Source organism: Suncus etruscus, chromosome 20 (assembly GCF_024139225.1).
Source record: "Suncus etruscus isolate mSunEtr1 chromosome 20, mSunEtr1.pri.cur, whole genome shotgun sequence".
Taxonomy (NCBI): Eukaryota; Metazoa; Chordata; class Mammalia; order Eulipotyphla; family Soricidae; genus Suncus; species Suncus etruscus.
In genome coordinates, this window is record NC_064867.1 from 43,922,424 (window position 1) to 43,947,748 (window position 25,325).

General features: G+C 49.9%; 2 protein-coding genes across 2 annotated transcripts; both read right to left on the reverse strand.

Moving 5' to 3' along the window:
• Positions 1 to 242: 242 nt before the first annotated feature.
• Positions 243 to 17,914, reverse strand: CHRNB1 (cholinergic receptor nicotinic beta 1 subunit). Its single transcript, XM_049766167.1, has 11 exons — positions 17,854 to 17,914; positions 17,626 to 17,765; positions 17,002 to 17,046; positions 14,336 to 14,445; positions 14,137 to 14,245; positions 12,813 to 12,960; positions 12,022 to 12,231; positions 3,270 to 3,493; positions 1,526 to 1,707; positions 825 to 972; positions 243 to 391 (listed from the first exon to the last, which is right to left on the reverse strand). Exons 1-11 carry the CDS (start codon positions 17,912 to 17,914, stop codon positions 251 to 253), a joined length of 1,518 nt encoding a protein of 505 aa, XP_049622124.1. The 3' UTR covers positions 243 to 250.
• Positions 17,915 to 18,130: 216 nt separating this feature from the next.
• On the reverse strand, positions 18,131 to 24,966 carry FGF11 (fibroblast growth factor 11). The gene is made up of 5 exons (XM_049766178.1): positions 23,665 to 24,966; positions 21,968 to 22,078; positions 21,708 to 21,811; positions 20,873 to 21,071; positions 18,131 to 20,230 (listed from the first exon to the last, which is right to left on the reverse strand). Exons 1-5 carry the CDS (start codon positions 23,855 to 23,857, stop codon positions 20,160 to 20,162), a joined length of 678 nt encoding a protein of 225 aa, XP_049622135.1. The 5' UTR covers positions 23,858 to 24,966; the 3' UTR covers positions 18,131 to 20,159.
• Between the last annotated feature and the right edge of the window lie 359 nt (positions 24,967 to 25,325).

The following is a 25,325-nucleotide window of genomic DNA, read 5'->3' on the forward strand; positions in this document are numbered from 1 at the left end:
AGGGACAGAGAGACAGTATAGTGCATGAGGCCTTTGCCTTGCAGGCAGCCAACCCAGATCTGCCCCCCTGGCATCCTGCATGGTGCCCCAAGCCCACCAGGAGTGGTCTTGAGTGCAGAGCAGGAGTAACCCCTAAGCACCACCTGACGTGGCCCAAAATGTAATAAAAAGCAGAAAGTGCTAGGAATCGGGACCTGCTGCTTAACTCTTCAATCAACTGGCTGAGGGCTAAGCCCCAGGTCTCCCAAACTCAAGGAAAGGGGTTCTCGGGGGGCAAGTGGTAGGTGGCATCCAAGAAAATGACCAGCGTCCCGACACTCGTGAAGATGATGAAGATCCACAGGAAGAGACGGTCCACTACCATGGCCACAAATTGCCAGTCCTCCGTCAGCTGGGGGTAGGCAGAGGGCACTAGTTCCAGACCTCAGGAGAGGCAGCCTCCAAAGCACTGTACCCCACCCTGGTCCCCAACCGCAGTTCTACCTTGAGGATGAGTTGCAGAACAAAGCCCACTAAACTGTGGGCAAGGAATGAATAAATTACTAGTCTGAAAACAGCGCTGGGCCAACTGAAGCCAACTGGCAGAGAATAGATTGCTAGGGGACTAGAGTGATAGCACAGCTGTTAGAATGCTTATCTTGCACACAGCCAACCCAGGGTTCAATCCCTGGCCCCTAGGGTCCCACGAGCACCATCAGGAGTAATTCCTGTGTGCAGAGCTAGGAGGAACTCCTGGACATCTCTGGGTATGGCCCACCCTGCCCACCCCCCAAAAATAAGGAGTGCTAGGAGCAGAACTTGAGTTTTTTAGGTGCGACATTTACCGCATCCTGATCTTCCTGTTCCTGCAGCTGTCTGGCGATGAAGCTGATGGAAGAGACAACTTCCAGTAGCTCAGGAGGCAGGCCTGCAGCCCGGGTAGGGATATCGATGCATCGCCTCCTCTCAGGGCCAGGAAGTTCAGGCTGGAACCTGAGAGGAGTTTAGCTAGTTAGTTGGGCCTAGGCCCCAAACCCAACCCACATCAGTGTTCTATACTTGATCTAACTCTTCCTGATCTCATCCTACCAGGTGAGGGAGAAACCCAAGAGATTTCTTAAGGTTCTCCCGTCAGCCATGATCTCTCCACCTTTCTTCAGAATCTCTCCACCTTTCTTCCTCCCAATCCTCTAAACTTAGTTCCCACCTATTTCTGCAAAGTGGTCAGCAGAAGAATGACAATTCTTGAGGGCCAGAGCAATAGCACAGTGGGTAGGTTGTTTGCCTTGCATGCAGCTGACCCGGGTTCAATCCCTAGCATCCCGTCGCTGAGCCTGCCAGGAGTGATTTCTGAGTGCAGAGCCAAGAGTAACCCCTGAGTACTGCTGCGTGTGCCCCAAAACTAAAACAAGAAAAAAAATGACTACGATTTCCATGATGCTCAAGAACAGCATCTTGCAAGGGATTAGGTCTCGGGCCTGTGCATATCATTCTGGGAATTGGAGTTCTGCCTCTCTGTGGGAAACAAAGAGTAAGTATTACCTACCTGTTAGGTTTGGGGAAAAGAAAATCATTTGGTGGCTTCCGGATGAAATATTCATCTGTGCGCCAGCCCCAGTCACTTCCTGGAAGATCCTTGAGAATGAGGGAAGGCGGTTCTGTCATCTGGTCTTTCTCAGATTTGGGCCTCTTCAGCCCGAGGTACCGAGGGAGTTTTTGGATGAAGATCTGCAGAGTGGAAGAGGCAGGTTTTGAGAGGGGTCGAATGCTTTCAGACTAGAATGGAAGCAGTCAACCACTCCAACTCCCCTTTCTCTCTGTACCTGCTATATGTGCATACTAAGGAAAAGCAGCCACACTATTTCTTTTTTTTTTTTGGGGGGGTCACACCCGGCGGTGCTCAGGGGTTACTCCTGGCTGTCTGCTCAGAAATAGCTCCTAGGGGGCCGGGCGGTGGCGCTAAAGGTAAGGTGCCTGCCTTACCTGCGCTAGCCTAGGACGGACCGCGGTTCGATCCCCCGGCGTCCCATATGGTCCCCCAAGCCAGGAGCGCATAGCCAGGAGTAACCCCTGAGCGTCACCGGGTGTGGCCCAAAAACCAAAAAAAAAAAAGAAATAGCTCCTAGCAGGCACGGGGGACCATATGGGACACCGGGATTCGAACCAACCACCTTTGGTCCTGGATCGGCTGTTTGCAAGGCAAACGCCACTGTGCTATCTCTCCAGGCCCTCAGCCACACTATTTCAAGAGCCCTCACATGGGTGAATGGGCCAGAGAGATGGTACAGGAGTTAAAGTGCTTGTCTTGTGTGTGACTGATCCCAGTTTAAATGTCAGACGTCACATCTGGTCTTCCACATACCACCAATAATAAGCTCTGAGCACAGCTGGTTATGGACCCCAAACAAACAAAAACAATTTCTTGACTGAAAAGAGTCCAACAGGGGGCTTCCACCTTGATAGCATCTAGTCCTAGGTTTTCCTGAAACCCATGACAGGAAGAATTGATGATAGTATGGAGATCTAAAAAATCATCATCATGATGGGCTGAAGAGATAGTATGGAGGTAGGTTGTTTGCCTTGCATGCAGAGGGATAGTGGTTCAGATCCTGGCATCCCATATGGTCGCCCATGCCTGCCAGGAGTGATTTCTGAGCACAGAGCCAGCAGTAACCCTGAGCGCCACTGGGTGTGACCCAAAAACAAAACAAAAAAAATTATGATGATGAAAATGTAAACTTGTGGGACCAGAGAGATAGCACAGCAGTAAAGTGTTTGCCTTAGACACAGAAGGATGGTGGTTCATATCCCGGCATCCCATATGGTTCCCTGAGCCTGCCAGGAGCGATTTCTGAGCACAGAGCCAGGAGTGACCCCTGAGCACTGCTGGGTGTGACCCAAAAACCAAAACAAAACAAAACAAAAAACTTGCACCGAATTTTAACACCCAATTGGTCCTAATACTCAAATACTTTATTAGCAATTGGAGTTCTCTTTTAAGTCTGTAAAACGAAGATTGAAATTGTTTGGAGGGAAGAAAGATACCTGGAAAAAAAAGCCAAATACTGGGGCCGGGCGGTGGCGCTAAAGGTAAGGTGCCTGCCTTGCCTGCGCTAGCCTTGGACGGACCGCGGTTCGATCCCCCGGTATCCCATATGGTCCCCCAAGCCAGGAGCAACTTCTGAGCACATAGCCAGGAGTAACCCCTGAGCGTTACCGGGTGTGGCCCAAAAAAAAAAAAAAAAAAGACAAATACTAAGATTGAGAGTAATACAGTTTGGAACTCTTACCTGATACACCCAAAGGGGCATTTGGTGAGTGTGGGGAGAGCGGTGATGCAAGTTGAGGACTAAGACGCTAAGGATGACTGAAAAGGTAACAAGGATCATAGTAAACATCAGGTACTTAATAATGATGGGGACAGACAGCGAGGTCTCAGGTACTTTGTCTGCCAGCAGCAATAAGAACACAGTCAGGGTCAGCAAGGCAAAGATCGAAAGTCCCATCTTCTCTCCTGGAGGGCCCGGAGCAGAGAGAAGAGCACAGGATTGAGATGTTACAGAATGCAACCTCCATAGTAGACTTTTCCACCCATTTTGAAGACTCAACTACATGAGTATGACCCCACAATCATACCTCCAGCCTGGACTTATTTTTTTACAGTCTCAACTCTAGACTCAAAGATTTGCTCATTCGATCTCTCAAATATACAAGTGTTCAACAGACATCTCAAACTTGACACAATAAAACCAATTTCCTCTCCATCAACTTCTTCCATTGTCTCCCCGATTTCAGAAATGACAGTTCCATCTTTGTTATATCTTAGACCAAAATCCTATGCATTATTTTCAGTAGTATTTCTCTCATATCATATTTAATCAATAGCTAACTATATTCACTCCACTTTCTATTTTTTGTTTGTTTGCTTTTTGTTTTTGTGACACACTCAGCAGCACTCCTGGGTTACAGTAACTCTAGGGTTACTCCTGGCAGGCTTGGGTGACCATATGGAATGCTGGGCATGGAACCAGGGTTATCCATGTGTGAGGCAAACATCCTATCCGCAGTGCTATCACTCTGGCCTCTCTACTTTATTTTTTAAGATGGAAGAACCACACCTAGCTATGTTCAGGGGTTACTCCTGGCTCTGTATGCAAGAGTTATCCCTGGTAGGCACCAGGGACCATATGGGACTCCAGAGACTGAACTCGGGTTGATTGTGTGCCAGGCAAGTGCTTACCAGCTGTTCCATCTCTCCAGTCCAGCTATTCTCTCAAAATATATCCTAAAATTTGTGACTTACCATATTAACCACTTCCACCCTGATCCAAACCATTGCTAAGTTATTATAAAAAGTTATTTAATTCTTTGCTACCTTGCTAACTTTTTAAACAGAACAAATAAATTTATTCTGTTAAAATGTAAGGCAGGGGCTGGAGTGATAGTACAGTGGGTTGGGCACTTGTCTTGTACGTGGCCAACCCAGGCTTGATCTCTGGTACAACACTCTAGGAATGAGGCAAATAAATAAATAAATAAATAAATAAATAAATAAATAAATAAATAAAATGTGAAGCAAGGGGATGGATAATAAAGTAAGGTGCTTGTCTTGTACACAGCTGACCAGGGTTCAAACCCTAGCACTCTATAAAGTCCCCCAACCCAACCAAGAGTGACCCCTGAACTCAGGACCAAAAGTAAGTACAGAGCACAAATAGACATACCCCCCAAAAAAAGTAAAGCAGGGGACTGGAGAGATAATACAAGGAATAAGGAGCATGTCTGGCAGGCGTCAACTGAGGTTTAATCCTTAGTGTCCTATGGGTTCTCAGGGTTTCCTGAGCCCTTCCAGAATGAACTCCAAGTAAAGAGCAGGATGTGCCCCCCCCAAAATAAACAAAATTAATTTTTTTATATAGTTTTTTTTTTTTTTTTTTTTGTGGTTTTTGGGTCACACCCGGCAGTGCTCAGGGGTTACTCCTGGCTCCATGCTCAGAAATTGCTCCTGGCAGGCACGGGGGACCATATGGGACGCTGGGATTCGAACCGATGACCTCTTGCATGAAAGGCAAACGCCTTACCTCCATGCTATCTCTCCAGCCCCAACAAAATTAATTTTATAAATAAAATAAAATGTAAAGCAAGAGCACAGGTCTAAGATAGGTAAAGCTCTGAGTTCGATTCCCCAGTGCTAGGGCTGGACCTCCAAACCTATAGACTAGTGAGGAAGAAAAATAAAGAATAAATATCCTATAGATGCGATTAATTTCTGGTACCACAAAATTAATATATATAAGTAAAATAAAATGTTAAGCAGGTCCTATTATTCCTTTTCTCTAAACTTTGCAGTGGCTTTCCATCATAGAAACCCAAATTTTTCAATAATTTTCAAAAATATACTTGTTACTGGGGCTGGAGAAATAGCATGGAGGTAAAGCATTTGCTTTGCATGCAGAAGGTTGTGGTTGGAATCCCAGCATCCCATATAGTCCCCCAAGCCTGCCAGGAGTGATTTCTGAGTGTAGAGCCAGGAGGAACCCCTGAGTGTTGCTGGGTGTGACCCAATATATATATATATATATATATATATATATATATATATATATATATATATATATATATATATATATATATCTTTACTACTGAAGTTTTTCTTCTTTCCTTTCTCTTCCATCTCTTTAGTGTTTCTTTCTGTTTTTTTTTTTTTGGGGGGGGTCACACCAGGCAGTGCCCAGGGGCTACTCCTGGCTCTACACTCAGAAATCGCTCCTGGCAGACTTGGAGGACCATATGGAATGCTGGGATTTGAACCACCGTCCTTCTGCATGCAAGGCAAATGCCCTACTGCTGTGCTATCTCTCTGGCCCCTTCTTTCTATTTTTTTTTTTTTTTTTTTTTGGTTTTTGGGCCACACCCGGTGACGCTCAGGGGTTACTCCTGGCTATGCGCTCAGAAGTCGCTCCTGGCTTGGGGGACCATATGGGACGCCGGGGGATCGAACCGCGGTCCGTCTCCTAGGCTAGCGCAGGTAAGGCTTACCTTACCTCCAGCGCCACCGCCCGGCCCCTCTTTCTATTTTTTAAGTAACTTTGCTTTTGATCATCTTGAAACAAATGTATTCTGATCAGTATGTCAACTATGTGATGCATTTTCTTTAAATAAATTTAATAAAAATAAAAAAAAGAAGCACTAAAAATAACAAATTCTTACTATCCTTTACACTAATGTCCCTCAATCTGGGACCTGGGTTCCCAGGATGTTCCAAGAGGTCACGTGAAAATTTTATAAATGGAGTTTTGTACACAGTACAAAACTGGATGGTCAACCAGTAGGACAGGGTGCAGGGAGATAGGAAGGAAACAAGTTCAGAAGTGGCTCTCTTAGGGGCAGGAGTGATAGCTCAGCCTTGCATGCAGTTGACCCAGAATGAACCACAGTTCGATCCCCGGCATCCCATGTGGTCCCCCAAGTCAGGAGCAATTTCTGACCACATTGCCAGAAATAACCCCTGAGCATCACCGGGCATGGCCCAAAACAACAACAACAACAACAACAACAACAACAAAGTGGCTCTCTTACTATTTTCTCTTATTTCATTCAATTCCACTGTCTATTTCTTTTTTGCTTTCAGGTCACACCTGCAGGTGCTCCAGCTTACTTCTGACTGTACGCTCAGGAATGACTCCTGGCATTGTTATAGGAATATTATATATGTCGGGACCCAACCCAAGTTAGATTGGATCAAATGCTCTACCCACTGTACTATCTCTCCTCTCTAGCCCCACATTAGCTATTCTTTAAATATACAAGGCACATGCAGGGTTTTTACATTTGCTGATTATTTTGTTATGATCCTAGGTTTGAACCCTTACACTGTGAGACATGATATCTAACAGTGGCCCATGTCCCCGGACTTGCATCTCCTAAATTCTTTCTGGCACATTCTCCCCTAGATATCTGCCAAGGTCATTTTTCTCTCACCTCTTTTTTTTTTTTTGGGGGGGGTCACACCCGGTGGCGCTCAGGTTTTACTCCTGGCTCTGTGCTCAGAAATCGCCCTGGCAGGCTCGGGGGACCATATACACCCGACTGCTGTGCTATCTCTCCAGCCCCTCTCTCACCTCTTCTTCCTTGTTCAAATCTTGACTATGAGAAGGAAGAGAGAACTCAAAGGTTTAGAGATGCTTTGAATGTAGGAGGCATGAGTTTAATACCATATATGCATGATCTCCTAAATACTGCTGGAGCCACCCCTGAGCACCTCCAGGTATACACCAGATAAAACAACTAAATATTGACTAGTATTTTCTGTTTAATGACTCATTCACTGGCAATCTATTATATTTAGGGGTTTGCCACACTTTGTAGTGTCAGGGCTTACTCAGGCAGCTTCTGTGCTCAAAGATCACTGGTGGTGCTTGGAGGAACCAAATATGGTGCCAGGATGCAAGACAAACACCTTATTCCCTGAATGATCTCTTCAAACCCCCATATTATTATTTTTTTTTTGGTTTTTGGGTCACACCCGGTGATGCTTGGGGGGTCATTCCTGGCTATGCACTTAGAAATCGCTACTGGCTTGGGGGACCATATGGGATGCCTAGATATTGAACTGCGGTCTGTCCTAGGTTAGCATGTGCAAGGCAAACTCCCTACCGCTTGTGCCACTGCTCTGGCCCCTCTAGTATCATTTTTTGTTTGTTTTGGGGGGACATCTGAATATGATCAGTGCCAACAACTCCAGGCTCTGTGCTCATGGATTACTCCATACATAGTGCCAGGCTTTGAACGTAGGATAGCTATACTCAAGGAATCTTTTTTTGTTTGTTTGTTTGTTTGTTTGTTTGTTTCTGGGCCACGCCTGGTAACTTATGGCTCTGTGCTCAGAAATTAATCCTAGCAGGCGTGGGGTACCATCTGGGATGCTAGGGATGAAATCTGGCTCGACAACATGCAAGGCAAATGCCTTACCTGATGTGCATCACTCTAACCCTGTCTTTTTATATTTTTATATTTATACTTGGTGGTGCTCTGGGGTTACTCCTGTGCTCAGAAAGTGCTCCTAGCAGGCTCAGGGACCATACATACATATGGAATGCCTGGATCAAACCTGGGTCGACTGCGTGAAAGACAAATGTCCTACCCATGCTATCACTCTGGCTCCTTTTTAGCTTTCTGCTTTTTTTGTTTGTTTGTTTGTTTGTTTTTATTTTTGGGTCACACCTGGCAGTGCTCAAAGGTTACTCCTGGCTCTCCGCTCAGAAATCGCTCCTGGCAGGCTCAGGGGACCATATAGGATGACAGGATTCGAACCACTGTCCTTCTGCATGCAAGGCACATACCATGCCTCCATGCTATCTTTCCTACCCCGTCTTTCTTTTTTTTTTTAATTAAAAAAATTGTTGGTGGGGCCAGAGTGATAGCGTAGCATTTGCCTTGCACATGGTAGACCAGGTTCAATCCCCATCATCCTAAATGGACTCCCAATCCTAACAGGAGTGATTTCTGAGCACAGAGCCAGGAGTAACCCCTAAACACTGCTGGTGTGACCCAACACCCCACAACTGTTATTATTATTATTGCTTGTTTATTTGTTTGTTTTTGAGCTACTGGCAGTTTTCAGTCACTCCTGGTAAGCCACGTGCAAGGCAAGCACCCTACCCACCCTACCTACATACTATAGCACTTGGTTCTGCACTCAGAAGCTACTCCTGGAAGGCTTGGGAGACCATATGGATGTCAAGGATGGGGATGGAACCCAGGTCAGCTGTATGCTGTATGTCCTACTCACTGCACTATCACTCACCCCACCCACCAAGGTTTTTATTTTTAGATTTTTTTTTTTTTTTGGTTTTTGGGTCACACCTGGCAGTGCTCAGGGGTTATTCCTGGCTCCAGGCTCAGAAATTGCTCCTGGCAGGCACAGGGGACCATATGGGGCGCCGGGATTCAAACCGATGACCTCCTGCATGAAAGGCAAATGCCTTACCTCCATGCTATCTCTCCGGCCCCCTTATTTTTAGATTTTAATTAATTTATTTATTTATTTATTTTGGTTTTTGGGCCACACCCGGTAACGCTCAGGGGTTACTCCTGGCTATGCGATCAGAAGTTGCTCCTGGCTTGGGGGACCATATGGGACGCCGGGGGATCGAACCGCGGTCCGTCCAAGCTAGCGCAAGCAAGGCAGGCACCTTACCTCCAGCGCCACCGCCCGGCCCAGATTTTAATTTATTTTTAAATGTTGTGCTGACACCTGGTGGTTCTCAGCATTTTATTTCTGACTGCATTCAGGGATCACTCTTAGGCAACTCGGGAAATCATATGGGGTGCTAGGGATTAAGCCCAGTCAGGCCACATGCAAGGCAAGTGTACTACAAGCTATTACTACATTTCCAGCCCCAGTAGGGAATTTTTTGTTTGCTTGTTTGTTTTGCTTTTTGGGCCACACCCTGTGACGCTCAGGGGTTACTTCTGGCTATGCGCTCAGGATTGCTCCTGGCTAGGGGGACCATATGGGATGCTGGGGATGGAACCAAGGTTCATCCTGGATCTGCCGCGTGCAAGGCAAACGCCCTACTGCTGTGTTATCGTTCTGGCCCTCCAGTAGGGCATTTTTAAAGCTGTGTACGATGATGGCTTTTATTTTAATTATTGGGAGAAGAGAGGGCTCAGGAGTTGGGCCACATCCAGCTGTTCTCAGGGCTTATTTCTGGCTCTGTGAAAATCAATTCCCTGAGTCATACTGATTGATAGCAACCCAGATTGGAATGGCAATCTTTGTGTAATGTCTTTGTGTAATGTCACCCAAATAACTTAAACTCTCTTAGCCTGGGCTGGGGAGAGAGTATGCATAGGAGTTAAAGCAATTGCCTGGCATGCAGTTGACCCTCTTCAATAGGTGGTCCCCCGAATAACCCTGGGAATGGTTACCAAGCAGAGAGCTGGGAGGAGCCTCTGGGCACTATACAGTGTGGCTCAACAACCAAACATAAATGGTCTTAGCCTATTTCTTTCTCCTCTATAACATGGGAGACAAATCCATATTATCTCAAAAAAAGCATTTGTGGAGATTATCATTTAGTTAATATTAATTGTATAACCTTGGGCCGGAGAGATAGCATGGAGGTAAGGCATTCGCCTTTCATGCAGAAGGTCATTGGTTCGAATCCCAGCGTCCCATATGCCCCCACCCCCACCCCCCGTGTCTGCCAGGAGCAATTTCTGAGCATGGAGCCAGGAGTAACCCCTGAGCATTGCCGGGTGTGACCCCCCCAAAAATTGTATAACCTCAAAACAAGTCCTCAAAAATAGCAGAGTATGTTAGTACTTAAATAAAATGAACAATGTATAGGCATAGTTTTTTTTGTTTGTTTGTTTTTCGTTTTTGGGCCACACCCAGTGATACTCAGAGGTTACTCCTGGCTATGAGCTCAGAAATTATCCCTGACTTGGGGGACATTTTGGGGGGTGAGGAGGGAATCAAACCAATGTCTTTCCTAGGTTAGCCGCCTGCAAGGCAAATGCCTTATCACTTGTGTCACCACTCTGGCAGGCATTATTTTGTTTTGTTTTGTTTTATTTTGTTTTGGGGTCACACCCAGCATTGCTCAGGGGTTACTCCTGGCAGGCTCGGGGGACCATATGGGATGCCGGGATTTGAACTACCGTCCTTCTGCATGCAAGGCAAACGCCTTACCTCCATGCTATCTCTCTGGCCCCCATGCATAGTTCTCTTAACTCAATCCTCAAAATAAGCTTTTCTAGTTAGTAAAAATGATTGTCTCCATTCCTCGACCAGGAAACTGAGATACATAGAGATTAAGAAATTTGCCCGGGCCCGGAGAGATAGCACAGCAGCGTTTGCCTTGCAAGCAGCCGATCCAGGACCAAAGGTGGTTGGTTCGAATCCCGGTGTCCCATATGGTCCCCCGTGCCTGCCAGGAGCTATTTCTGAGCAGACAGCCAGGAGTAACCCCTGAGCAATGCCGGCTGTGACCCAAAAACCAAAAAAAAAAAGAAATTTGCCTAAGACACCCTTTTAATTTATTAGGCTGTTTCATAGAGAACTGTTAGCAATTATTTCTAGGAAGAGAGGTGGTTAAAGGACTCTGTGAAGTAGAGAAAGAAGGATGTAAGTGATTTGGAAAGGGAAAGTTGTTTCAACTTTGGAGTTTGCTAGCCAAGAGATGGAAGGTTCCAAAGAGTGCATGGTGTTTTATTTTTAGGGGGCAGGCCACACGTGGACATACCAGAGGCTACTCCTGACTCTTTCCAGTGGGTCACTTGTGGAGGTACTAAGGGAATATCGGCTGTGCCACGGATCTAATTGGATTGTGTTGTATACGAGGTAAGTGCTTTAAGTGTTGCACTATTCCTTTGGCCTACAAGAAACTAGGAATCTAAAGGAAAGAGTTCTGAAGTTACAAGGTAAAGAGAATAAAAGAAAAATAGATAGGCTGGAGAGATAGCATGGAGGTAGGGCATTTGCCTTGCATGCAGAAGGACTTTGGTTCGAATCCCGGCATCCCATATGGTCCCCTGAGCCTGCCAGGAGGGATTTCTGAGTGTAGAGCCAGGAGGAACCCTTGAGCACTGCCGGGTGTGATAAAAAAAAATAGGGGTGCTAGAGTGATAGCACAGTTACAAGGTAAAGAGAATAAAAGAAAAATAGATAGGCTGGAGAGATAGCATGGAGGTAGGGCATTTGCCTTGCATGTGGCCGACCTGGGTTCGATCTCTGGCATCCCATATAATCCCCAAAGCCTGCCAGGAGTGGTTTCTGAGTGCAGAGCCAGGAGTAACCCTGAGCACCACGAGATGTGTCACAAAAATAGAAAAAAAAAAAAAAAAAGTAGGTAACCAGGGGAGGTAGAATCTGAGACAGGAGGGAAAAACCTGTACCCAAATGGAAAGACTCTGGCTAAAGGAAAAGCACGCATGAGACTGCCAAACAATAGCTTGTGAGCAGGCAAACCTTGCCTGAATTAAAGCAGAGAGGGAATGAAGATGGGTTGGGTGGAGAAGGCAGTTCCCCCTCACCTGCATCTGGTGGCAGGTAGAAGACAATGATGGCCAGGAGGGTAATGAGGATACAGGGAGCAATGACGTTGACCAGGTAGAAGAGAGGCTTCCGGCGGATTATGAGGTAGAAGACGACTTCTTGATTCTGCTCTTTGCCCCCTCCCCTGGCGGTCACCACACGCTGGACCAGCCGAGACGGTTTGTGGATAATCTCCCACTGGCCGTTCTCTGGAGATAAAGGGGAGAGAGCAAGAGAAGGGAACATCGATGGGGAGCCTATCCATGGGGGGCAGGAATGACTGGCTCTGCCACATCCTAGAGTAGTGAGGGAGAGGCTGAAGAGATAGCATGGAGGTAGGGTGTTTGCCTTGCATGCAGAAGGACAGTGGTTCGAATCCCGGCATCCCATAGGGTCCCCCAAGCCTGCCAGGAGCGATTTCGGAGCGTAGAGCTAGGAGGAACCCCTGAACGCTGCTGGGTGTGACCCCAAAACAAAAAAACAAAGCATACACTATTGTGCTCAGGACTTACTTCCAGCTCTGTTCAGGTATCAGGTGTGACCCAAAACCCCCCAAAAATATGCACATATTTATATATTATTTATTTATATATTTATATAGAGTGAGGGGTGATGTGATAAGGAACTAACAGGGACACTGGACTCTAAAGACTATCTCCAATAAATTTGAACACACCTCAATTTCCACATCTATAAATACCTATCTTGTTGGCACCACAGGGTTATAGTAGATACATCAGTCTGAGAAGAGGGGCGAGGAGGGATGGTTGTAGGTGTCCTGCCCACTCACCAATGAAGGTCCCTTCGTGCAAGTGGATTTCCTGTCGCTCTTGCCCATCAGGACCAAAGCCAGTCTGCAGACTGACTTCTGAACTATCATAGCTGTAGGAACTGAACACCATAGTACAGTTCTGCCAGTCGAAGGGAAAGTAGGTGACCTGCATAGATAGGACAGTCACTGGCAAGACTGGAGGGATAGGAGAAAGGTAAGGTACTTGCCTTGCATGCAGCTGACCCGGGTTCAACCCTCAGCATCCCATAGAGTCCACGCCCACTGGGAGTTATTCCAGAGTGCAGAACCCAGAATAGCCCTTGAGCACTGCCAGGTGTGGCCCCAAAATCAATAAAATAGGGGCGGGGGCCCGGGAAGGTGGCGCTACACGTTAGGTGTCTGCCTTGCAAGCGGATGGACCGCGGTTCGATCCCCCGGTGTCCCATATGGTCCCCCAAGCCAGGGGTGATTTCTGAGCGCATAGCCAGGAGTAACCCCTGAGCGTCAAACGGGTGTGGCCCAAAAACCAAAAAAAAAAAAAAAAAAAGAAAATAGGGGCGGGAGCTAAAGCACAGTGGGCGGGATGCTTGCCTTGCATGCAGCCAATGTAGATTTGATCCCTGGCATCCCATATGGTCCCCCATGCCCACCAGAAATGATTCCTGAGTACAGAGCCAGGAGTAACTCCTGAGCACTGCTGGGTGTGGTCCAAACATGAAAATAAATAAATAAATAATGAAATAATAAATAATAATGAATCACTAGAGCTGCCAGATTAGGCCTGAAGGAGTTTGGCAGTTACTGGGGAGGTCGTAGGGCAGAGAGGGACCAGAGGATAAGGGAACACCAAGGAGACAAGGATAAGCAAAAGAAAGTCTACAGGGATGTACAGAGGACTGGGAAGATTCTAAGGGGAAAATTTGATAATATTGGAAAATGAAGGGGCTGGGTCATTTAGGAAGGCTGAAAATAAAGTGTACAGAAGAGATGGAACTTCAATCAAAGGTTAGAAGGGTTAGGTCCAGAGGGATAGCACAGTGGTAAGGCATTTGTTTGCTTGGCACGCAGCCAACACAGTACAGACCCCAGTTTGAATCCTGGCATCCCATATGGTCCCCCAAGTCTGCCAGGAGCAACTTCTGAGGGCAGACCCAGGAGTAACCCCTCAGTGCCTCTGGGTGTGACCCCAAAATAAAACCAAAAAAAAGTTAGAAGGGCAAAAGAGATTGGGGGGTAATGAGAGATCATAGAAATGCAATGGTAATGCTGAGAGTCAAGACTGTCAGAGAGAAAAGGGTTTCTAAGAGTGTCTTTAGCTTCTCAGGAGAAGGCAGGGGGAGACCTGGATGCTGCAGCTACTTCGGTAGACTCCTGGGGGCTGCCAGCGCACGGACCCATCAGGGGACACCACGACGTTAATGTCCAGAGCCACGTCAAAGTTCCCGTCGTTGCTGCAGGAAAGAAATCTTCTCCATCTAGGACCAAGCCCCCCCCCCCCCGCAGAGGGTCCACCCCAGGCCCAGCCTTTGGGGAAATCCTACTTGTTCAGGAGGACCACATCTGGAAGCCACACAGAAGGGGCTGGAAGGCGGAGGGAAGCGATGCCCTCGTGCTGCTCCGGGTCCCAGCTGAGTCTATAGTCTGTCCACTCCTAGGAAAGCAGAGACGAGGAGCTGTCCTAGGCTGAAGGACACTGAGGTACCTGCAGGAAGTCTGAGAAAGGAGAGTGAGGGAGCCCAACAGTATACATCTGGGTGGTTCTTTTTTTTTTTTAATTTTTTTTTTTTTTTTTTTTTTTGGTTTTTGGGCCACACCTGGCGGTGCTCAGGGGTTACTCCTGGCTGTCTGCTCAGAAATAGCTCCTGGCAGGCACGGGGGACCATATGGGACACCGGGATTCAAACCAACCACCTATGGTCCTGGATCGGCTGCTTGCAAGGCAAACGCCGCTGCGCTATCTCTCCGGGCCCTTTTTTTAATTTTTTTAAACTTGATTGATTGATTGGCCACACCTGGCAGTGCTCAGGGGTTACTCCTGGCTCTGCACTCAGAAATCTCCCCGGGCAGGCTGGGGGACCATATGGGATGCTGGAAATCGAACTGGGTCCCTCCCAGTTGGCTGCTTGCAAGGCAAACGCCCTACTGCTATGCTATCTCTCTGGCCTTATTTGGGCGGTTCTGATTCAAGATCCACCTGTACTAGCTGGGATCTGACCATCTGATTTCTTCTCCCCTCTGTATGGTACCCCAAATAGTGGCCTCAGTTGATGTTAAAACTTTTGTTCAGGGTCCAGACAGATAGCACAGAGGCACTTGCCTTGCAAGCAGTGGACCCAGGACCTAAGGTGGTTGGTTTGAATCCCGGCGTCCCATATGGTCCCCTGTGCCTGCCAGGAGCTATTTCTGAGCAGACATCCAGGAGTAACCCCTGAGCACTGCCAGGTGTGACCCCCCAAAAAAAGATTTTGTTTGTTTGGTTGTCACACAAAGCGATGTTCCAGGTTTATTCCTAGCTCTGCACTCAGGGGTCACTCCTGGTTGGCTTCGGAGATCATTTGGTCAGTTGGGGATCTAGTCTGGGTTTGTCACATGCCCTACCCATAGCATTATTGCTCCTGTGTTAAAACATATTATTTCCAGTGTTAACCATTTTAAGCAGGGCAGGGAGAAGAAAACAAAATTAAGCATGATCAAAGGGGTCAGAGCGTTGGTGGAGGCAGTAAGGTGTTTTCCTTGCTCTAGGCTAACTAGGATGGACCGCAGTTCGATCCCCCAGCGTCCCATATGGTCCCCCAAGCCAGGAGCGATTTCTGAGGGCACAACCAGGAGTAACCCCTGAGTGTCACTGGGTGTGGTCCCCCCCAAAAATAGCATGGCCAAAAACCAAAACAAGGAAAAACAAAACAAAACTAAAAACAAAACACATGTACTTAGGGGTTACTCCTGGCTATGTACTCAGAAACTGCTCCTGGCTTTGGGGGACCATAAGGGACTCTGGGGATTGAACCCAGGTCCATCCTAGGTCAGCTCCGGCCTCAACATCTGTACTTTATAAACACTTTTTTTAAGTTATCTTTTTTAGTTTTAAGCTACATACAGGGGTGCTCAGGGGTTACTTGTGGTTCTGCACTCAGAAATTATTGCTGGCAGGCTTAGAGAACCATATGGGATGCCAGGAATCAAACCAGAGCAGGTTATTTGCAAGGCAAACATCCTACCCTCTGTGCTGTCACTCTGTCCACCCAAATTTAAATGGGAGTCTAGAGACTTAGTACAAGGGTTAAGGCATTTGTATTGCATGTGGCAGATCTGGGTTCTGTCCCTCACTTTGGAGCAACCCCCTACAAGCAGAGAACCTGGAGTAGCCCCAGTCACTGTCCAGAGTGGCTGAAAATTTTCCCCAAAATTAAGTAAATGCATGAGAGGTATGAAAAATAAAAAACGTGGGGCTGGAGCAATAGCACAGCAGTAGGGCATTTGCCTTGCATGTGGCTGACCCAGGATGCACCTACATTTTGATCCCCGGCATCCCATATGATTGCCCAAACCTGCCAGGAGTGATTTCTGAGCACAGAACTAGGAGTAATCCCTGAGTGCCATCAGGTGTGGCCGAAAAAAATGAAAGAGAAAGAAAGAAAGAAAGAAAGAAAGAAAGAAAGAAAGAAAGAAAGAAAGAAAGAAAGAAAGAAAGAAAGAAAGAAAGAAAGAAAGAAAGAAAGAAAGAAGAAAGAAAGAAAGAGAGAGAAAGAAGGAAGGAAGGAAAGGAAGGAAGGAAGGAAGGAAAGAAGGAAAGAAGGAAGGAAGGAAGAAAAGAAGGAGAAAGAAAGAAGGCCTCATGCCAGGCAAGTGACCTATCTGCTGTACTATATCTCCAGCCCCTTGTTTTAGTTTTAAAGTCTATTTTGTTTGTTTGTTTGTTTTGGGTCACACCCAGCGGCGCTCAGGAGTTACTCCTGGATCTGCACTCGGAAGTCACTCCTGGCAGGCTCAGGGGATCATAAGGGATGCCGGGATTTGAACCAGTGTCCATCCTGTGTTGGCTGCGTGCAAGGCAAATGCCCTGCCACTGTGCTATCGCTCCGGCCTCTTAGAGTCTATTTTTTGAGGTCACGATGCAAAAGAAAAAAAGTCCAAATGTGTAGGATATTCAATCAAATTGTCCCAAAGGGGCGGCAGGACGCCTTTCCACCTCGCAGGGTCTCCTTACCAGATCTAAGTACACCTTTGTGCTCATCTCTTCATCCTTTTCGTTCTGAAAGGAAAAAAAAAATAAGGTTAAATTTTATGAGTGGGGAGAAGAGGGCTCCATGGTTAAGCTCTCCCTGGAAAACTCCCCAAGAGGAGTTTAAGATCCAAGCCCCACCCCTAGGAGCTATATTTGCTTAAGCCCTGTTTCCGTTTCAGAAGCTTCAAGTTGGCTTGACTCAGTTGCCTGAAGATGCCATCACCCGTCCACACTCAGCCCAGTCTTCCCTCAGCTCCCTTGGGGGCCCTTTGCACAACTGGATGTTCACTAAACTCTACATTTTTGCACAAGGTCCGGCACCAAGCCCCGCCCAGCTATGACCCTAACTTTCAAGTCCTTCTTCAGTCCCAGTCCATCAGCCACAACACTACTGGAGGTGCTAACCACGGGACCTGGAGACCCTCTCTGCTCTTTCTTTGACCTGCCCAAGTCTCGCCCACATATCTCATCAATCCCTTTATCAGCCTGGCATCACCCGACTCGCCAGCAGGCATTTGCACCCCCAAGGTCCCTGCCTTAAGGCCTTAAGCCACGCACCCCTAGTGGCCCATAGGCCTGACCACAGTTACCCTTGTGGAACCTCACCAGGCTGATGAGTTGTGCCAGGCTCAGGCCAATGCTGACCTCCACACGGTCCCCCACCTTCTGAGCTGGCCGCACCGAGGGGTCATAACCAGAGAAAAGTTTGTCCCGGAGCTGACTCTCTGCCTCCAGATCACTGATGCCTGGAGGACCAAGAGCATTGAGTGAAGTCATGGTGGTCAGCCACGGATCCTGGACTGTCGTCGTGAAATTATTGAGGCCCAGACTTACCCCGGGCGAGTGGCACCCCTGAAGTCCCCAGCAACAGCAGCAGCAGCAGCCCTGGGGTCATAGCCTGGCCGAGCAGCTCAACAGACTTGCCTCAGAGAGCCGCCTGGACAGTCAGCAGGGCCAGCACAGGGGAAGTGACTGGCCTCCGAAGAATGTGCACCTGTTACTGGAGGGAGGGGACAGCTATGGCGCCCACCTGCTCCGCCTCTGGGCCTTGGGCCCACCCCGACAACTGCCAGCGCCCGCCACCCGCCACTCAAGGAAGACAGACAACAAGTGCGTTGTATAAATCTTTTTAATAGAGAAAGCGAGGAGTGGATATCCAGTCCCTTGGGGCAGCGCCCAGAGATGGGTGGAGCCTGAGCAGGGATTTGTGTGGGTGAGGGGAGCATCTACCCCCCTGGAAACAGAGCCAGAAACAGAGCCTGAGGAAAAACGACCTCCTTCCTCGCCCTTTTTTTTCAGGGCCTCCTCGGTTTACTTGGCCTAAGTTTGAGCCTACTCAGAGTCTCCCTTTGGAGGCATCAGTGGGTCCCTTTTCCTAGGCCTGCCTCTAGCTCTCTTTGTTTTTTTCCTCCCAGAGAAATCTAATCAGGCCCTTTCTGGGTACCTAAAACCCAGCTATGGCTATAAGCTTTAAGGTTAAGCAGAATCTATTCGGTTAGAAGCACTAGAGGTGTAATGAGGTCTAGAGTTCAAGAGGCCTTTACCCTTCTTGACCTGACTGACTGTAGGGGTGAAGGGTGGTGGGACTTACTGTGGAATAGGTTTTCGTTACTAGGATGGTCACAGCTGTCTCCTGTTTGTCCTTTTTATTCTAGACCCATTACCCTAAAGACCTCAACTTTAAAGAGGACCTGGAAGAAATTCTTGCTGAGGTAGCTAAGTTTGCCTATCCCCCACCCTCCAACCCAGGTACAGATTCAATCAAGCCATGGTTAAGACCCCTTCCTCATCCCTACTTCCAACTGTGAGCAAGAATTCCTTTCAAAACTTCTCCACCCATCCTCATATTTTGTCTCCCTGGCAGACCTCTGTTGAGTGGCAAGAACTAAAAACTGAAAATAACATTAGTGTTCTATAGGAAGACTAAGATTTCTTTTTAACTACCTAAGAAAATCAAGAGGTGGTTCTTGATTTATTCTGAAATTATTTCCTTATGAATTATGGCTGGTTTTGTTTTTCCCTCCCATAGCTCATTCTTAAAAAATATCATTAGAGAAAGTGGGCGGTTGGGTCTAGAATATACTCTAGAGCAAATATGGCTATATTGACTTCAGTCCAATCATGGAGGGTAAGACTAAGGATTGTGTCTTCTATCCTAGAACTGAGATTCAGAGGAAGTATAATTCTTTGTGTTTTTAGAACACCGTACTACGGGGTTGGTTGTCTCTGGGATAAGAAAGTTAGACTTGGAGTAGAGAGAGAGCTCGGTGTTCTGGAGCACATGCTTTGCATGCAGAAGGTCCAGGTTTGATACCCGGCATCATATGGTTCCCCGAGGACCACTAGGAGCAATCCCCAAGCACCAGCTGGGAATAGCCCCTGAGCACCACCGGGTATGGCCCAATTTTTTTTATTTTATTAAAAAAAAGAAGAGAAAAAAAGTCAAACTTGTGGTCATTTGAGACTTGTGGTCATTCAGACCAAAGCCAACAACTGGGCAGGGTTCAAAGACAGCTTCTCTCTACTTGAAAATGAGGGGTCCCTCTGGGTCAAGGACAGAAGCCTGATGGATCCAGAATGGAGCCCGGCAGCATATCTGCATTCTAGTACAGAGCCCTAGTACGGAAATGGCCCTGACTAGGATGCATAGTGTTCAGAATGTGTCCAGAACAAGGCAGAAGGTAAATCAGGAAAAAAAGAAAACAACTCCTGAGCTCCAGTGGATCTCTAAGTCTATGCCTCAGTGGCAATGAAAAGGACACAAGACTCCAGGAAGTGGCTGAGCCTGCGCTGAGGAGTTTGAGAACTCGGTTCTGTCAGTTTGAGAACCTTCCAGTGCCACCTCAGGAAAAGGCTCCAGGGTATGTGAGTATGAAAGGAAAGAAGTGTTCAGTCAACGCTATTTTCAGTCATTCCTGCTCCAACTCCTGAGTTTGAGGATCTACAGGTCTCAGGAGTCCCAGAAATCAGTCACAGCCAGACTTGACGCTCTCAGAGAGAAGCACCTGGGGGACCTGGCTACTTGGGGCATGAGGATGGCAGCAGGGTGAGAGCAGGGCCAAGAATAGGGCTGGACGTCAGGCTGTGGTGAAGGATGGCTCAGTGCAGGTGCATGGAGCTTTGAGTCCAGGGACTACACTTCAGGGGGCAGGGGGACTAGAAGGGGAGGTCCCAGGAACACTGTGGAGAGAAGGCTCCCGGTACATGGCCACTGTGAAAGGGAAAGAAAGGAATAAGGAAGGAGAGTTAGTCAGAGAATCCTGGTAGAACCAGAGCTCTCAGAGCTCTAAAAGTATATTTGTGGGTAGGGCATTTGCCTTGCATGGGACCAGAGTTCCATCTCTGGCATACCATATTGTCCATATTGTCCACTGAGTCTAAAGGAGTGATTCCTGAGTACAGAACCAGGAATAATGTCTGAGGACCACCGAGTGTGATTCCATAAACAAAATAAATCAGAAAAAATAACAAAGGAGCCAGAGGAATAGCACTGCAGTAGGGCATTTGCCTTGCATGCAGCTGACTTGGGACAGACCCAGGTTCAATTCTCAGCATCCTATATGGTCCCCCAAGCCTGCCAGGAGCAATTTCTGAGCGAAGAGCCAGAAGTAACCCCTGAGCACCTCCAAAAAAAATTAATAATAATAAAAGGGTGCCCTTCCCTTTGATTTCACACAGGAGGATTTCCACCCAAGAGTCTGATGGTCAAAGTCTTCCTGGTGTGACCTGACATTGCAGCATGACCTGTCCACTAACACTTGTAGCCCCTGAGCTGTGTGTCTGTACACAGCTATACATTTTAACAGCTCTATTCCCCTTTAGGCACTCCACCCTTTCTTGAATCCACACTCACCCTCAAGGAGCTTGGGCACAAAGTGGGCAGCTGCCTTGGTCTTCTTGACTCGGTTTCCCTTCATGACTCTGCCTTCCTTGTCCAGGCCCAGGTACCAGGCCCGGCCGGATCGGCGCTGACGGTAGAGAGCAGAAGCGTACAGGACATAGTAATTCTCAAAGACGCACTCCTTAAAACGACACTCAGCTGTGAAATGCGGCTGAGGAGACAAAGACCAGAAAGACACACACACAGAGACAAAAAGAGACATCACTGGGCAGAAGTGAGCCCTGGGAGAACAAAATGGGCTACAAGCCAGATATCGTCAGGCTTGGAAGGCAAACGTCTAAGTCCATGCGGGAACAAGGAGAAAGAGAAGATGAGGATGTCTGGCAGACACTCGAGGGCAAGGAACTCGATTTTGAGGGGTCCTGGAAGAAGATACATTCTCTTTACTCTATCCCCCATCTCTCACCATCCCCTATCCTTAATGACTGTGGAAGTCCAGAGAAGGTAGGATAAGAAACGGGCACTAAAAAGCAGGAAAAATTGGACATTCACGGAGGGTATAGGTTAGGTCATGCAACTCATATACGAATTCTGGGTTGGATCCTCCTTTCAGAAAGAAAAAAAGGCAAACAAATAAACCAACAAAAAAAACTGGGGGGCATTTGTGGGTGGGGTTGAGGGAAAGGGATCGGAGAGAACCGTAAAGGAGGTATTGTGGGATGGACAGTACAAGATACTAGCACTGGTTGGGGAGAAGGAAGTCCTGAGCAGTGGTACCCTGCATCTATGGCGGAATGCTGTAACTGGGGGGTCCCCTTTACCCCCAGGCCACTCAGCCTCGTCTCACCGAGCTGTAGAGTAGCCCCTCAGCGTTCATGGCCATGTAGTGACCCAGCTTGGCACTCTGGATGGTGACCACGCGGAGCCCCACAGGGATCAAGTTGAAGTGGGCTGGAGGTGGAGAGAGGGGGGCATGAGTACCCCAGGCCCCCGACCCCCATCGGAGTCTCCCCCCAACCAGGCATAGACCCTGAAGAGGGAGTCAAGTTCAGTTCTGCTCTGTCCCCACTGTCCCCCTTCCGCCCGAGAACCGGTCTCCCCTCTCACTGTAAGAGCTGTTGTCCTCTGGGGTGCCCTGAATGCTCCCGTCGGGATTCGCCTGGAGGTAGAAGCCCTGGCGGCAGAATAGTTTCGTGACGATGCCTTTGAGCTGAGGCTCTGGAGGGAGAGACATTCATCTTCGGAAATGACATCTCTGTTGTTCCCAGACACATCCCCACACTTGCATCTCGGGGAGGGAGAAGGGAGGAAGCCGGAGGGGCCCGAGGCTTCGGTTCTCCAGCCCTTCGGAAGGGCCAGCTCTCTCCCTGTCTCCCTGAAACTCCTGCAAGAGCTGGGCTAGGGGTTCCTCCCGTTAGCTTTACTCCGTCAATCCGATTGATGGAAAGGGGTTAATTCCTTCCTACAGCTTAATCAGAAGAGGGGGAAGGAGGAGGAAGAAGAAAGAGCGAGAGCTGCACTCAGAGGCGAGGCTGGGGGACACAAGGAGGGATGCCAAGGTGCCTGCTAATATGGGGGGGGGCAGCAAGGTGACCACGGGGCAGAGACACCCGCCAAGGAGGGGCGGCTGGCCTAACGCTGACTCAGCACCTGCTGCTGCTGCTGCGGCTTTGGTGGTGGCAGCGGCTGCCGCTTGCTTGCTTGGCATCGCCCGGCCTTGGCCCGGTGCCCGCCTGTCTGACACTGACCCATCTGTCAGTCTGTCTGTCAGTCTGCTGGCTTGCGGGGGTCCAGCCCCGGCTGGGTGGCATCGTCTCCCTCCCCTTCAGCCAGGTAATCTAGCCACCTGGGCACGGGAGGGGGGATTGGATCGGGTCCCCCACTTTGGAAATGGAAACGGGAGGAGGGGGGCCTAGGAGATGGAGAGACAGGACGAGTTGTCACGTGCTGGTCGCTGGTCGGGTCCCTCTCCTAGGGTGGGCTGCAGTGGACCGTACCACTGCAGACTGGGTGGGGAAGGAGGGCACGAGGGAACTCCCACCCTGGACCCGGTGGTGGGCAGAGCAGGGCCAGAGGGAGTGACTCTGCCTGTCCCACCTGGACCCAGACACACAGGAGCGCTTCCAGTTCTCCTTCCCGGTGGTTCGAGCTTGCCTTAAGTCCCTGCACCCCCTTGGAGATGGTACGACCCCCCTGTCCACCCCCAGCCTCAGAGCCTACAGCTGGCCAGGAACTGTGTTGGAGTTTCTCCTCTGGGCAGAGGGTCCCCTGGGTGAACATTCAGGCGCTGATTTTAGAGTCATGGAGGGAATCGAATAGTGAGGACTGCCTGTAGGAGGACACCCAGAGGGGCGTCCTAGCAAGGACACCCGAGGGACAAGCGGGGTGGGAAGACTGGAGCCAAGCCAGGCAGGCAGGCTCAGCTGGGATGAAGCTGGGTCCAGGCAAGGAGGAGCTAGAGGACTGAGGCGGGGGTGGGGATGCTAGAGCCCCAGAAATCCTCGGGGGTGACCCAAGCGACTGGTCCAGTCCAGAACCCTGGGCCCCTCGGAGAGAGCCTGCTTGGAGGATGGGGACTCCAGACAACGGGGTGGGAGCTTGCAGCCCTGGCCCGGCCACTTGGCCGCCCCAGCCCCAGCTGTCCCCTTGCCCTCGGAAGCGAGCAAGGAGACTCGGGGCAATGGGCAGGGGAGGGGAGACCTGGCCGGGTCTGGTTCCGACCCAGCTCCCCTCTAGCAGCCTGGAAGCATCCCAGAGGGGGCCTCGACTTCCCAGGCACAGGGACCCCCGCCCCAGCCACTCACCCGGGCCACGGTCAGGCCTTGCGGGCCGCCCCCCGCAGAGTCGCACCTTGGACAGCAGGACCAGGAGCTGCTTCTGGCACAGGGACTTGGTGCCCCGGGGACACACGCGCCTCTGGGCCGACACGGGCCGGCTGCCCCCGGGCTCACGGACCTCCCGCTTCTGCCGGATCAGGCTACTGGCCAGCGCAGCCATGGCTCCCCCGGAGACACCCCCAAACCGGCAGGAGCCCTGGGCTCCCCCTGAGCAGCCTGTGAGGCTCACTCACTCACCAAGGCATGCTCCGGAGGCCCAGAGCCCGGTTCCAGCCCCACCCACAGGACTCGAAAAGCCCACAGCTGCCTTACTCCCTGGAGCTCCCCAAGAACAGCAGCCGGTGTCCCTCTCAGTGCACACCGCCTTTCCTTCTGTCCCCCTGCAGAAAACGACCCCCTTTCTGCCGCCCAGCGTCCCTCTCCCACTCCTGCTTATCCCCAAGGCCCGAGACCCTCAGATCTTCCCAGATGTGCCAACACCCCCAGGCATCGCCCACCCTGTCCTCAGAACCTAGAGTGCCACTCCGTAGCCCGTCCACCCTCCTGGGACTGACTGCCAATGTCAAGGAGGAAGCCAACCTTGGTGAGTTTTCCGAGGCCACCTTCTCAGCGGAAAGGATCCCTCCTGCCCTCGGGCCCCCCAAACTGCCTTCCACTGTCCAAACCGTCCCTCTGAAGTCGGAAGGCTTCTCTGAGTCTCTTTTCCACCGAGACACCCCCACTCCTAACAGCACAGAGTCCCGGTTGGCCGGTTGCTCAGACCCTTTCCTCACCTTGCCTCCCTCCGGATCTTTTCCGAAGTCACCTCCAAACCTGCCTTTTTTGTTTTCGTTAGTGCATCTACCTGGGATTGTCACTTCAAAACAGGGAGCATTTTCTCCCCCACTGCCCCCTAATTTTCTTGGGGGACAGCTGGTGCTGCTTTGGATCCCACGCCCTTCAATTCACTCAGCCCCCCAGGGAGAAGAGCACCCACGTTGTCACCAAATGTAAGCAAGCCCCCCTGCAAGTCAGCCAACAGGAATTCCTGCAACAGGGCTTCCACGTCCTCCCCGGGATCACCTCCAGCACCCCCTCTTCCCCGACGCCCCTCAACCTGTCCTGTCTCGCTGATCCGGTGATGCTTAGGGCTGGCTCCAGCTCCAGAATCCTCCCTCCCTGCCTCCCGGACCCCCCGGGACGGGTTGAAGGTGTCTCCACGGATGGCCAGGCCAGGTGGGAGCACTGGGCCGGATGGCTGGACCGGGCAGAGCGGTGGTGGCAGCGGCTGCGGGGAGCTGGGGCGACAGCGGCAGTGACAGGAGCTCCCCCTCCTCCGGGAGCCGGCCCGGAGGCGGGGCAGGGGGTGGAGACGCCGGCTATCAGGGGGTTGTGCGGCTGGAGGGTGGAACCCCGGGGTTCCTCGGAGGCGGTGAGGACGGTCCTGGAGGGTGGAGGAGCCCGGGAGGACCGAGCGCATGTCTTGGGGTGCAGAGGAGGAGGACCGAGGCAACTGCACAGAACAGGGCCGGGGAGGGAGAGAGGCTGGGCCTAAGGGAGACGAATGGTGGCAGCTCTGAGGATGGAGGAAGGGGCCTTTTGTGTTTTGCCCGGACTATCAGATAGATGGAAGAACTGGAGGATTGAAC